Source organism: Alosa sapidissima, chromosome 3, assembly GCF_018492685.1.
Source record: "Alosa sapidissima isolate fAloSap1 chromosome 3, fAloSap1.pri, whole genome shotgun sequence".
Lineage (NCBI taxonomy): Eukaryota > Metazoa > Chordata > Actinopteri > Clupeiformes > Clupeidae > Alosa > Alosa sapidissima.
Window position 1 is genome coordinate 28960015 of NC_055959.1, and position 15610 is coordinate 28975624.

The 15610-nt window shown below is 44.7% G+C and overlaps 1 protein-coding gene across 1 annotated transcript; it reads left to right on the forward strand.

The window, feature by feature from the left end:
* The first annotated feature begins 4342 nt into the window (after positions 1 to 4342).
* LOC121705499 lies at positions 4343 to 15134 on the forward strand. Its single transcript, XM_042086493.1, has 14 exons — positions 4343 to 4670; positions 5352 to 5441; positions 5534 to 5599; positions 5711 to 5785; positions 5944 to 6057; positions 6236 to 6578; positions 6735 to 7017; positions 12844 to 13077; positions 13232 to 13317; positions 13405 to 13509; positions 13600 to 13787; positions 13874 to 14038; positions 14296 to 14537; positions 14852 to 15134. The coding sequence occupies exons 1-14, from the start codon at positions 4480 to 4482 to the stop codon at positions 14938 to 14940; spliced, it is 2271 nt and encodes a 756-aa protein (XP_041942427.1). The 5' UTR covers positions 4343 to 4479; the 3' UTR covers positions 14941 to 15134.
* The last annotated feature ends 476 nt before the right edge of the window (positions 15135 to 15610 follow it).

Consider the following 15610-nt stretch of genomic DNA (forward strand, 5'->3'; position numbering starts at 1 on the left):
GCACTCAAAAAAGCCTGGTCGATCCTGGATGATCCCAGTTATCCCTTGTTTTCAGAGTTCGTACTGCTTCCGTCTGGCGGTAGAGTTGTGTCCAAGAGGTGAACTCTTTTATACCCATTGTCACCAGTTTTTTAAACACTTCCACTTGATTGTTTTACATGCACTTTTATTATTTATTATATTCTTATTATGATTTATGTTTTTATGTATGTCTATGTATTATGTCTGTAAACCCAGATTTAGTTGTAATAATTATGTTAGGTGGTCACTACTAATGTTTGTGTGTTTTGTGAAAACCCATGTCATTACTAAAAGAAATTAGTTGATTATACTATTTAAGTGAAATATACAGTGCATGTTAAGCAGAAACAACTATACATTTTATGTTTTTGCAAGGCAGAGGAGGGGTCTAATAAAAATTCTGCCCATCAACCGTTCCTCCTGCTTCTCCTCAGTCCACACGAGACATGAATGACTCTTGCTGCTGTGACAAATAGGCTACATTAAAGATGCCATGTTTAATGTCCGCCAACAAATCAATTCTTACTCCACATTCCATAAAAGATGGGGCAGTATACCTCCAGAAAGTGAGTTGGTCTACCCTAGAGTAACAACCGAGACACGTGTAGTTGCAGTTTGGCTGGTTATGTTGCCCGTGTGACAGGTCACTCCATTCTACTGCTTCTACACATCACCACTGACAACCACTTGGATCAGGTTTCTTTATTGCTGGAACAAAGTATGACAGTGTGGAATTGTGGGTTCAGCAAATAGATCTCGGGACAACAATCCATCTAGTAATCTCCAGTCTGGGTAAACACTATACAAATACTTGAATGTATTTGTGCTAGTTGCAAATGTATGTGATATATCTATGAAACAAAATAAAACTGTGTGTGAATAACATGTAAAGCAAGTGACAATTAGCACGCTAGTTCACGTGAAAATATGCTTCATTGCCAATCTCTAAAACATGACTTACAAGACACATAAATCATCAACTAAACTCAAAATAGTTAACTGAACTCATTATAAGTACATTGCATGACAAAATACGACACATATGTACTTACATTACAAGAAAACATTGTTTATCCCAGATCTCCCAAATTGCGTGACTTAGGCTACCCAGTATCTCGTAATCTCCAGTCTGGGTAAACGCAACGCGAATCCCACTGTCACACTGAATCAACCTGCATGCATGATTCAACCTGCACAAGCATGAAAATGCACTGTACTGTTCTTCCTAGGCTTCTTATTATTATTATTACAGTGCATGAAAATGCACTGTACTGTTCTTCCTAGGCTTCTTATTCTTATGCTTATTACAGTGCATGAAAATGCACTGTACTGTTCTTCCTAGGCTTCTTATTACAGTGCATGAAAATGCACTGTACTGTTCTTCCTAGGCAACTTCTTCTTATTATTATTATTCCGCTTACCACTTTTTCCGCACGTAATTTCTCTTGAACAGTTTAACTTAGAAACTTCATTCAAACTTTGTAACGTAGGTCTTCAAACAGATCGGGTTGCTATGTCTTTTCAACTTTGAAACTTTTATACTTTTTAAACTATTAAAGAAAAACTTTTTAAAAATCCCCATAGACTTAACATTGCCGATTGTGACATCATAATACGGCCGTTAAGCAATTAGAATCCTATGGCAGGTGTTCAGGCTTTAAGCATACAATCTGGGTCAATTAAGACTACACATCCTATTCAACTGTTTCCTCTGACCAAAACTGTTTCAAAATAAAAGTCCTCACTACAATAATCCACTGTTAAACAATGTAACCCATTAAACTACTGAACTTTTTACATTCAACTTTTAACCGGTCTACTTTTAAACTATCATTAAACTATCTATCTATTAAACTAGCTGTCTATCAACAACTTTTAAACTATCTACATTCAACTTTTAAACTTTTAAACTATATACATTCACTAGCTGTCTATCAAAAACGTTTAACTTGTCATCAACTGTCAACACTTTTCATCAACTATGACTCCTACCAACTGTAGCTAGTTAGCATGGTTAACAAAGTTAGCATGTTAGCATTGCTAGCATTGTTAGCATTTTTAGCAAAACTGCTAAAAATGATTAGCTAGGTTAGCTAAGTCACATCCATGTGCATTTTCATGCATGTTAGAATGCTAGTTAGCATTTTTAGCAAAACTGCTAAAAATGATTAGCTAGGTTAGCTAAGTAACATGGTTAGCGTAGTTAACATGCTAGCATGTTAGCATGCTAGTTAGCATAGTTAGCATAACTGCTAAAAATGATTAGCTAAGTTAGCTAAGTAACATGGTTAGCATAGTTAGCATATTAGTATGTTAGCATGCTAGTTAGCATTTTTAGCAAAACTGCTAAAAATGATTAGCTAAGTTAGCTAAGTAACATGGTTAGCATAGTTAACATGCTAGCATGTTAGCATGCTAGTTAGCATAGTTAGCATAACTGCTAAAAATGATTAGCTAAGTTAGCATAGTTAGCATGCTAGTTAGCATTTTTAGCAAAACTGCTAAAAATGATTAGCTAAGTTAGCTAAGTAACATGGTTAGCATAGTTAGCATGCTAGCATGTTAGCATGCTAGTTAGCATTTTTAGCAAAACTACTAAAAATGATTAGCCAGGTTAGCTAAAATGGTTATAATGTAAAGGTAATAAAGTAAAATGGTTAGCATAGTTAGCATTAGCATGTTAGTTAGCATGGTTAGCATAACTACTAAAAATGATTAGCTAAGTAACATGGTTAACATAGTTAGCATGCTAGTTAGCATAGTTAGCATAACTACTAAAAATGATAATTACCATTGCTAGCCTAGTTAGCATGTTTAGCAAAACTGCTAGAAAATGTTTAGCAAAACTGCTAGAAAATGTTAGTTAAGTTAGCTAAGTAGCATGGTTAACATGTTAGCATTGCTAGCACTACTATAAAACATTAGCTAAGTAGCATGGTTAGCAGAATTACAAATCTTAGCATAACTGCTAGCAAACATTTAAGCCAAAACTGCTAGAAAATGTTAGTTTGGTTAGCATAGTTAGCATTAGCATGCTAGTTAGCATAGTTAGCATAACTACTAAAAATGATTAGCTAAGTTAGCTAAGTAACATGGTTAACATAGTTAGCATGTTAGTTAGCATAGTTAGCATAACTACTAAAAATGATAAGCTTGGTTAACTAAGTCACATGGTTAACATAGTTAGCATGTTAGCATTGCTAGCATAGTTAGCATGTTTAGCAAAACTGCTAGAAAATGTTTAGCAAAACTGCTAGAAAATGTTAGTTAAGTTAGCTAAGTAGTATGGTTAACATGTTAGCATTGCTAGCACTACTATAAAACATTAGCTAAGTAGCATGGTTAGCAGAATTACAAATCTTAGCATAACTGCTAGCAGCCATTTATACACAGCCATTAAACTATTTGAATATCAACATTCATTCAACTTCCAGTCTGTCAACAACTTTTAAACTATTTACCTTCAACTTTTAAACGGTCTACTTTTAAACTATCATTAAACTATCTATTAAACTAGCTGTCTATCAACAACTTTTAAACTATCTACTGTCTATCAACAACTTTTAAACTATCTACATTCAGCTTTTAAACAGTCTACTTTTAAACTATCAACTTTTATTAAGCTATGCAACCACCATGTCTATCCTAGCATCACCGTAGTAACCATCTCTGTATTATCTGTTTTAACTATACATGATATTTTACATCACAACTTTAGCACTTTCATGCACTGGTAATTCCTTGGAATTGCATTTCTAGTTCTTATTACAGTGCATGAAAATGCACTGTACTGTTCTTCCTAGGCTTCTTATTACAGTGCATGAAAATGCACTGTACTGTTCTTCCTAGGCTTCTTATTCTTCTTCTTCTAACGCATTTAATGCAGCTTCAACCGTTTAATGTAGAAACTTCATTCAAATTATGTTACGTAGGTCTTACTTAGGACAAGAGTGCTATGTATTTTTCAGCTTTGTAACTTTTATACTTTTTAAACTATTAATTAAAAACTGTTCAAAATGTCCCCATAGACTTAACATGGGCTGATGACATCACAATAGAGCCATTAAGCAATTAGAATCCTATGGCAGGTGTTCAGGCCACCTGTCCCAACTGCCATTCTCAGGCTTTAAGCATACAAACTGGCCCTATTAAAGGTCCAGTATGTAGGAAAAACGTGGATAATAAATCAATCCACAAATGATCACCATATGTCGTCAGAGAGTAAAAAAACGCGATGAATGGAAGTAATGGCTTATTTGACAACATTACCATAACCCCTATAAAGCCGTAAAACTGAAAAAAAAAATTGAGTTACGGGCGGAATCTCTTGGAATTTTCGTTCATGTTTTGAACGATTTAATTCTAGAATAGTGTATTAATAATGGCTGGCGCGTTCAGCTATTTGGGTTGCCAGATTTCTAAGGCCAACTGTCAACAACTGTCAGTTCGGTTGTAGTTATGGACGAGTATGAGAGGCAGTCGATGGCGTTATCGCCACCAAAAAAGAAAACAAGACACATTTCCAAAAGATTGTTTGATAAAACAAGAAACCGTGTGGACATCGGAGGAGCCTTCCTTAGATGGCGACGTCTTCGTCAAACTAAAAACATCAAGTCTGACGCAGAGTTGGCCATATTTCTCCTCGACAGGTAAGTAAACTTCATCTTAATCGCATACTTCAGCTAACATAATGTTACATTGGTTAGAGAGGTAGGCTATTTTTTGTTTTTACTATGTCATGGTTGGAGAAACGTTAAAGCAGCTGCAGGTCAACTGTTAAAATTAGCAGAACTAACGTTAGTCTAGCTGCAGATCAGATATTCCGTTTAGGGATAACGGTGCTAATGTTAACGTTAGTCAATTTATCGATACAGTTGTGGCGAGACAATATTTAGGCATACGCCTGGTGCCAGTGAATTTGGGGTAGGCTATTACTTTTGGGCCTGCCAGCAAGTGCTAATGTTAGAGTCAGAAGAGTTGTGTTGATTGAAACAATGTAGCCTCTCACCTAGGCTAGGCCTACATATCGCTATATTGACACATATTATTAGGAGACCGACAACAATGTAGCTGGACAGTCTCGCCTATATTTCACTAGCGTAATGAATGATAGTATAAAGCCTGCGATGGTTCTTTCTTTCGCAGTAATAGATGACTACTCTTTCACTCAAGTCTTGGATAGGCCTACAGGAGGCCATTACGCCCACACACACACACACGCGCGCACATACCGGAAAAACGGGCCCTGCAGAACAACATGTGAAGAAGTCCAAACAAACATAGACACATGTGAGAGTTCTCTATACTAAAGTTGTGACATTCTTTTGTAGCTATGAGGGACCAAGTACCTCCACCCCTAGCAAGGCACAGTGGACGAAGTCTGTTGCTCCAGCACTGTCATCAATATGTCCGTCTGATGGGTCAGTATCTTGTTTATTTATTATTGGTATTGTTACTGAAATAATACTGTGCTTGTTAAATGTGGGTCTCATGGACATTTTGGTTTCTATAGAGATCTGTCATGTGGATCACTGGAGAGGGAGAGCACCTTGGATGCACCTGAAGCTCTAGAGCCAAGGTATCTGGTCAAATACATTTTCTGTTAGTCATCAAGCTATTTGTGCTGTGGATGTGTTACTGAGATTAATGCCTTTGTTTGTTTATTTTGCATTTATTCATTTTCATGTAGTTTGCATAATATGAATGTCCAGAGCGAACCACACATGATGGACGAAAGTGAATTCAATGACCTAAGAAACAGTGTGTAAGTCGGAATAGTTTTCTTCTAGTTATATATTGTTAGTTAGTAGCCTATTATACCTCGTGGCTACGGCTGAACAACACCCGTGGGAATACCCATTACCAACCCCACTCACCCATGCCATATTACTGAAGTATATTTTCTAATCTTAAATGTTACAGTATTGACTGGGGGACAGATGAAGAGGACGATGAAAACCATGATAAGGACGACAACAGCCATGATGAGGACGATAATAGCCAAGATGAGGATTACGTACCTCATATTAGTATAAGGTAGGCTATTAGTAATAGACAGCCCAGGCACCATAAACAGGGCATAAACATTCTGGAGTTGGAGCAACACTAACACTAACACAATATTGTGGGAATTTTATTCAGAGAGTAATACAGATTGAATATTGGGGTGAGTTGTCTCTCTTTTAAGGATGATGCTTCAATCTATGTCCTGTAGGATTGGTGGAGCACTGCCCACATCGTGCATTGACAGTCTGCCCATCATCAGCATGAGCGATGTTGTCCATGACATCGATGCAGAGATTGAGCCTCCATCAGCTCATATACCAATGCCGCCAACCATTCTTCCCGCACAACTGGAGGTCTTGGCTGAGGATGACCTAATTGGAAAACGGGCATCCATCTGCTATGAGGACTGCTTGAAACAGCTGGCAGCTGTCCTTATGCTGCCCATTAAACAGTGCCCATACAGGTGCCCACGCAGTCACACAGACTGCCCATGCCTCCCTCCCTTTGAGGTTTCCATTACAGCAAGGGGAACAGCTAGCATTATGGAATGGGTAAGCAAACAGGTTGTACGCCCTTTTCTCTATTAATGTTAATTTAGCAGAAATGTTTTTTTGCAAGACTTAATAAATAGGAAAATATCTGGTTAGTTGCATAAAGTACTTACAAGTTTTGCTTACCTTCACACTTCTCTTTAACTTATTTTTAAGACCTGTCCTGCTGGCCATACTGTGTGGAAATGGACCTCTCAACCCACCGTGAAATATTCCATGTTGGCTGGAGACTTCATGTTGGCTACCAACATCCTACTCTCAGGGAGTAACTATGCCAAAGTTTCCCTGCTGTTCAAGTTTATGAACATCGAAATGGTGAACCGTAGCACGTACTTTGCCATCCAGGACACCTTTTGTGTGGATACAATCAAAGAATGTTGGCTTGAGAAGAGGGTGGAGATGATAAGTCATCTACAGGACAAAGATGTGGTGATTGTTGGTAAGGCGCACTTTTGGTGGTTGATATAATTGTCATGAGCTCTCTCTCTGCCTGGTAACACGTGCTGATTGAAGCCTGATGACCTCCACCTGTTCCTGCTCTGCTCTGCCTCACCCTCGTTACCTACCAGCTGCACTGCATTCACCACTCATCATGCCCTCTATATAAAGCCTTGCTTTTCAGTCCACACTTGTCAGATCGTCTGCAACCAGCACCAGTTACCTGCCTGTTTATTGAAAACGCCTCTGACTCTTTGCCTGTGATCCCGGACCCGCTCGACTACTTCTGTGTTCTCCAGCCCCGGTAATCTTGACCTGCCTTCCGTCCCTCTTCTACGAATACCGCCTAGTCCTTGACTGTACTGCTGCTTCGTTTCAATTGCTGTTGTGTGTGTGTTTCCCCCAGGACTTCCCGGATCATCCAGCTCCTGCCTTCGCTGTTCGGCTACTGGGGGAACACACACACGCAGACTCTTGGAACTCCTGTACCCCCCCCGGAACCCCTGAAACCCCCAACCCTTAAATAAACTTTTGAACGTGACGCAATTGTGGTCCTCGTCCTGTTTGGTGTCTGACAGTACGATCTGACCAAACATGGACCCAGCGCACGGTCGAACCAGCATGGAAACCGACGAACCAGAACCACCCACCGCCATGCAACGCCTGGAAGAGACAGAGAGAGAGGTAAACCGCAACACTGCTGACATTGCCTCCCTACTTCAAGCCGGCTTGAGCCAGCGTCAGCAGTTCCAGCAGCAACAGCAACAACTTGCAATGATCATTCAACTTCTCACCAACCTTTCTCCTCTGCCTGCTCCCACCGGCCCAGCCCCAGCCAGCCTGCTCACCGGCCCAGCACCCGAGTCTCCTGCCCAGTCCACTGCTACCGTGGCTGCCGGAGCCCCAGAACCCAGGATCGGCAATCCAGAGCGGTTCAGCGGCGACCCAACCCAGGTACGGGCGTTCCTGACGAGCTGCCGTGTCCAGTTTACCCTGCAACCCAGGACTTTTGCCACTGAAGGGGCGAGGGTCGGTTACGTGATCACTCACCTGACGGGCCGAGCTCGACTCTGGGGAACGGCGGAGTTCGAGCGCCAGACCCCAGCATGTGCAACCTTCAACCTATTCGCAGAGGAGATGCTCAAGGTATTCGATTTGGAATCCACAATAGCCGAGGCATCTCGGATCCTGATGAGTATTCGCCAAGGCAGAAGGACTGTTGCGGATTACTCCATCGACTTTCGAACCGTGGCAAGTCGGAGCTCCTGGAACATGGAAGCATTGGTGGATGCTTTCCTCCACAGCCTGGCGGACTACATAAAGGACGAGCTGGTTTCCCATGATCAACCCCCCACTCTTGATGAAGCCATTGCTCTGGCTGTCCGCATCGACCGCAGGATCCAGGCCCGCCGTCATGAGAGAGGGCGCCAGAGTCCATCCACCAGCACACGGAGTGTCCCAACTGCCCTTCTGTCCGCACCTGCCACACCATCTAGCCAGCCGGACCAGTCTGAACCGATGGAGATCGGCCGCACCTCCCTAACCCCTGCAGAGCGCCAGCGACGCATCACCTCCAACTTGTGCCTGTACTGTGGTGGTGATGGTCATCGAGTCGCCACCTGTCCAGCAAAAGCCGGAGCTCACCAGATGTAGGAGGAATCCGGATGAGCTCAATGAACATTCAGCCCTCCATCAGCCGTAAACCCCTCATCCAAGTCTGTCTTCACCTGTCTGATTCCACCCACACCCTGGCAGCCCTGGTGGACTCTGGCGCAGAAGCAAACATTATTGACACAGGACTTGCTCGTCAGCTGGGCTTGGAAAGCCATCGCTTGTCCACTCCTGTTCCAGCCCGGGCCCTGGACGGTCACGCAATTGGCACAGTTACCAGCATCACAGCCCCCATCTCAATGATGGTGTCAGGAAACCACCGAGAGACCATCCGCTTCCACCTGCTCAGCTCTCCAGGCCAACCCCTAATCCTGGGCTACCCTTGGCTCCGTCTCCACAATCCTCACCTCGATTGGGCCTCCGGAACTGTGAAAGAGTGGGGAAATGCCTGCCACCTGACCTGTTTGCGTGCTGCCTCGCTGCCCCCCGGCTCAGTACCCCCCAGCATTGCCCACGACATTTCTAATGTCCCTGAATGTTACCATGGCCTCCGAGAGGTGTTCAACAAGACCAAAGCCACATCTCTGCCCCCACACCGTCCGTACGACTGTGCCATTGATCTCCTCCCTGGGACTGCTCCACCCAAAGGTCACCTCTACTCACTATCCCCTCCTGAAAGAAAAACTATGGAGGATTACATCAGGGACTCCCTGGCAGCTGGACTCATCCGCCCGTCTTCCTCTCCTGCTGGTGCCGGGTTCTTCTTTGTGGGAAAGAAAGATGGTTCTCTTCGCCCCTGCATTGATTATCGAGGTCTGAATGATGTCACAGTGAAGAACCGGTACCCTCTGCCTTTACTCACCTCTGCTTTTGAATTGCTCCAGGGATCCACTATTTTCACCAAACTGGACCTTAGAAATGCTTACCACCTAGTGCGAGTAAGGGAGGGTGACGAGTGGAAGACTGCATTCAACACCCACACCGGCCATTATGAGTACCTGGTAATGCCATTTGGCCTCACCAACGCCCCAGCGGTATTCCAGGCGCTGGTGAATGATGTGCTGCGGGACATGCTGAATAAATTCGTCTTCGTGTACCTGGACGACATCTTAATTTTCTCCAGAACTCTGTCCGAACACACCCGTCATGTCCAGCTGGTTCTTCGACGGCTCCTGGAGAACTCTCTCTATGTCAAGGCGGAGAAATGCGAGTTCCATGCTCAGACTGTGTCATTCCTGGGATACATCGTCGCTGAAGGCAATATCCAGATGGACCCCGCAAAGGTCTCGGCAGTTACCTCCTGGCCAGTTCCGGGGAATAGGAAGAAGCTGCAGCAATTCCTCGGTTTTGCCAATTTCTACCGGAAATTCATCCGGAACTACAGCTCCGTCGCCGCTCCCCTCACAGCTCTGACCAGCATCAAACACCCCTTTTCCTGGACCCCAGAGGCCAACACAGCCTTTCATACCCTCAAGGCCCGGTTCACCACTGCCCCCATCCTCCAGATGCCGGATTCAGACCGGCAGTTCGTTGTCGAGGTGGATGCCTCAGACGTGGGAGTCGGGGCCATACTCTCTCAACGGGCAGAGGAGGACAACAAGTTGCACCCCTGTGCATTTTTCTCTCGCCGGCTTTCACCTGCAGAGCGCAATTATGATGTTGGAAACCGTGAGCTGTTGGCTGTCAAGCTTGCCCTGGAGGAGTGGCGTCACTGGCTGGAGGGGTCCACAGTTCCGTTCCTGGTCTGGACCGATCACAAAAACCTCGAATACATCCGCAATGCCAAACGTCTTAACCCCAGACAGTCCCGCTGGGCCTTGTTTTTCACCAGATTCAACTTCACCCTGTCATACCGCCCAGGTTCTCGGAACACCAAGCCGGACGCTCTCTCCCGTCAGTTTCATAAGGATGACGCCCCTTCCCAGGAACCTGCATCAATTCTGCCCGATCCCTGCGTCGTAGCTGCCCTGACCTGGGATATCGAGGAGGAAATTCAAGAGGCCCTCCGTGACCATCCCAGTCCCAGTGCATGCCCAGACGGTCGTCTCTTCGTCCCAGATAATTTGAGGTCCCGGGTCATACAGTGGGGACACAACTCCCGCCTTGCCTGCCACCCGGGCTCCGCCCGCACCTGCCATCTCCTTGCCCAGCGCTTTTGGTGGTCGTCTTTGAGAAGGGATGTCCGAGAATTCGTCCGTGCCTGCCCCACCTGCAATCAGAACAAGTCCTCCACTCGGCCCCCCGCTGGTTTACTCCAGCCCTTGCCTGTGCCCACACGACCCTGGTCCCACGTCTCCTTGGACTTTGTAACTGGCCTCCCACCATCAGGTGGGATGACTGTCATTCTCACTGTGGTTGACCGGTTTAGCAAGATGGCACACTTCATTCCCCTCCCTAAACTGCCATCTGCCAGAGAGACTGCCCAGGCTGTTCTTGATCATGTCTTCCGTCTACACGGGCTGCCCAGGGATGTTGTCTCTGACCGAGGCCCGCAATTTACCTCTACGTTCTGGAAGGAGTTCTGCCGTCTTCTAGGGGCCACAGTGAGTCTCACCTCTGGGTTCCACCCCCAGTCCAATGGTCAATCCGAGCGGGCAAACCAGGAGCTGGAGAAGGCGCTGCGGTGCATGGTTTCTCGCAAACCCCAGGCTTGGGCACAACAACTGATGTGGATAGAGTATGCTCACAACTCCCTCACCTGCTCTGCCACTGGTATGTCACCTTTCCAGTGTGTGTATGGCTACCAGCCCCCCCTGTTCCCCAGCCAGGAAGGAGATGTGTCCTGCCCGTCTGCCCTCGCCTATGCCCGCCGTTGCCGTCGTACCTGGTCACAAGCTCGTGCCACGCTACTCAAGTCAGCTGTCAGCTATGCCACTGGGGCTAACCGCCGAAGATCGCCGGCACCCGCCTACCGTGTTGGCCAGAAGGTGTGGCTGTCAGCCAAGGATCTCCCACTGCGGGTGGAATCGCGTAAACTGGCACCTCGATTCCTCGGCCCGTTCCCTATCCAGAGGGTCATCAGCCCAACCGCAGTCCGGCTCCAGTTGCCAACCTCCATGAGGGTGCACCCTACTTTCCATGTTTCGAAAGTCAAGCCGACGCATGAAAGCCCGCTGGTCCCCGTGCCGCTTCCTCCTCCTCCTCCTCGCCTCGTTGACGGTGGGCTGGTGTACACCGTTCGACGCCTGCTTCGGTCCAGACGGCGAGGTAGGGGCCTCCAGTATCTCGTCGACTGGGAGGGCTATGGACCTGAGGAGAGAACCTGGGTGCCAGCCAGTCGGATTGTGGACCGGACACTCATCGCCGACTTCCACCGTCTGCATCCTGATCAACCTGCAATCCGTAGGGGCCGCCCCAGAGGGGTCCCTAACCGTCCTGCCCGCCCGGCTTCCTGTCATGTGCCTGACCCTGACCCTGTCTCGGTACCTGTCCCGTCTTCTGTCCACGACCCTCCAGCTCCCTCCGAGGATGAGGATGTTCACTCGGACCGCTCGGAGGAATTCTAGCCCTCCACCGGCTCCCCTCCGCCCTCCCGACGTGGTGTCACTCTTGGGGACTTCTGGGGCCGTCCCTTAGGGGGGGGGTTCTGTCATGAGCTCTCTCTCTGCCTGGTAACACGTGCTGATTGAAGCCTGATGACCTCCACCTGTTCCTGCTCTGCTCTGCCTCACCCTCGTTACCTACCAGCTGCACTGCATTCACCACTCATCATGCCCTCTATATAAAGCCTTGCTTTTCAGTCCACACTTGTCAGATCGTCTGCAACCAGCACCAGTTACCTGCCTGTTTATTGAAAACGCCTCTGACTCTTTGCCTGTGATCCCGGACCCGCTCGACTACTTCTGTGTTCTCCAGCCCCGGTAATCTTGACCTGCCTTCCGTCCCTCTTCTACGAATACCGCCTAGTCCTTGACTGTACTGCTGCTTCGTTTCAATTGCTGTTGTGTGTGTGTTTCCCCCAGGACTTCCCGGATCATCCAGCTCCTGCCTTCGCTGTTCGGCTACTGGGGGAACACACACACGCAGACTCTTGGAACTCCTGTACCCCCCCCGGAACCCCTGAAACCCCCAACCCTTAAATAAACTTTTGAACGTGACGCAATTGTGGTCCTCGTCCTGTTTGGTGTCTGACAATAATAGTATTGATAACGATGATATTGTATAGTGTTCAGTTAATATACAGTATGTTTTCTTATGACCTGTTTTGTTTTATTAGCTGATGGAAGAATGGACAGCCCTGGGCACTGTGCACAGTATTGTACATACACCGCAATGGAAAATGACACCAGGGCAATAATATCGGTCATTACCATTGACAAGAGGGAAACCTCTAGAAACTCGGTCATCATGGAGAAAGAGGCATTCATCAGGACTATGGATGGGCTTCTCAGTGAGCTGAAGCTTGTTGAGGTCTGCACAGATGCCCATGTTCAGATATCTGCCCTCATGAGTAAGTAAGGATTAGAATTGTGTACCAGAATTTAAATTTGTTTGATGAACTGAAACATTTAGGTGTGACAAACATGCGGAAAAATTAAGAAATCAGGAAGGAGGAAAACACTTTCTCACACCACTGTAAATTATTATTTACTTCTCTTGCCCAGACAAAGGAAAATACAAAGACCTTGGTGTGCAGCACAGCCTAGACATGTGGCATGGAGCCAAGAACTTGGCCAAAAGGATCAATGCTGTAAGTGGGCTACTCAGGGCAAAGTATTGCCTTTTTTTAAATAGTGACTTTGTATTACTATGTTATATCTCTGTACATTCTTAACAGGCAGCACAAATCAGAGGCCAGTCCTGCCTGAATTATTGGCTAAAGGACATTGTAAACCACTTTTGGTGGTGCTGCAAAGTTGCTGGGTCATACCAGCGCTTCCTTGTAAGTGGTTTTTAAATATATTGGATTTAATGTTTACACATACACATAAACACACATATTGTTACAATAACACTGTTGATTTTACCAAAGGAGCTGTGGTTTGGACTCGCTCACCATGTGGTGAATGAACACACGTGGGTGCTAGGAGGCTGCCACCATGAGGAACATGACCCCTCAAAACAATGGCTCACGAGAGGTTCTGCACCGCATGAGGCTCTGAAGACCATCATGAGGAACAAAAGATGGCTCAAGGATGTTCACAAATATCTGAACTTCAGGTAATTGTTATATATAGTTTCTAAAGGAGTATGTAAATTAATGAAACAGAAAACATTTTAAATGGATTTTTTTTTTTTTTAAAAAGATCTACAGCGGAGCTGGAATCATTCCAGAACCACATCCTAATGTATGCCAGCAAGAGGACAGCATACACACCACCTGTCTTTGAGGCCAGGACCATTTTGGCAGCCATGGACTACAATTTTCACCTGGACAGACCTGAGCTTACCAAACCTGACGGAAGCAAACAGTAAGATACATTTTTTTGGCTATTTTAACACATTAACCTTAACTAATTTCTAGACTTTTTTATATGACTATGCTACATAACCATGTTCACGGTGTAACAATGAAATAGAAATGCAATAACAATAGTGTAATGATTTAGAAAGTTGGGGGAAAGTGAGGGGGGGGGGGGGGTTACCGGACACAGGATAAATGGGTTAAAATTGTTAAAAATGTAAAAAATGTTAATGGTTGTGTTGCACGTTCTGTCTCTAATTTCAGATACAGGAGACTTTATAAAAAGCAGGCGCGAAGATACAGTGTCTACACTGTAAAGGCTGCCAAGACCTACGGCCACATTCCTAACCTGCAGGCAAGGATCCTGCACAAGAGGCTGACTGGTAAGGGAATGCCCAGGCGGAGATCACTTCGCCCCCATGACCCCAGAAGGCTAGGACTGCTTCCTCCTGTGCCAGCACCAACCTTAGATGAACTTGTGAGAACACAAGTCGGGAGATGTCTCGGTAAGTCAAACATACCTTTTTTTTTTTTTTTTTTTTTTTTTTGTCTTGATGTTAAGGAATACACAAAAGACCTTTCTCAGTGTTTATATAGTAGTTCCGAAAGGAGTGTAGTGTAATAGGTAAGGGGTACAGCATGGCAAACTAATGAAGCATGCAACAAATTTATGACAATTGCCAACATCAGTGGCATGTTTCTTGAACGTAATGAGCTAAATATACATATGAAAGGTACCAACTACTTAACTCATGGAAGAACAAAACCTTTTGTTTCAATTTCTGATAATATTATTGTGTTTGTTTTGTTTTGTCCTCAGTGCCAGAGCAGAAATTTGAGTCCTTCGTGGGAATTGGGTCGAGCCTCACAATACTGTACATACTGTACATAATCATAACTATAGATTAGATTAGATCACAATACTTCACATAATCAAAACCATAGATTATCTTAGATCACAATACTGTACATAATCATAACTATAGATTAGATTTGATCACAATACTGTACATAATCAAAACTATAGATTATCTTAGATCACAATACTGTACATAATCATAACTATAGATTAGATTTGATCACAATACTGTACATAATTAAAACTATAGATTAGATTAGATTCAACTTTATTGTCATTGTGCAAAGTACAAGTACAAAGACAATGAAATGCAGTTTGTGTCTAACCAGAAGTGCAAAAAAGCAGAAAAGTGCAATGTGATATACAAAGTATAGACAGGTGGTGCATAGACAGGAAAGAAGCTTCCTCTGAACCTGCTTGGTTCGGGTGCTGAGAGACCTGTAATGCCTCCCGGAGGGGAGTGGGGTGAACAGTCTGTGGTTGGGGTGAGAACAGACTTTGATGCTATAGTTATACACTATAAGTTGTCAATAAAAATGCCATTGACTTACTTTGTCATTTAATCCTTTTCTGTGTCTTAAATGAAGGTGTATATGTTAAAAGTAATTTCACATTGAGTTCGGTATTTGTTAATTTTCATATTATCTCTTAAAAGAAGCCAACATAACATATTCTTGTAAATGTTTAATTTTAATTTAGTTGAAATATATATATATATAA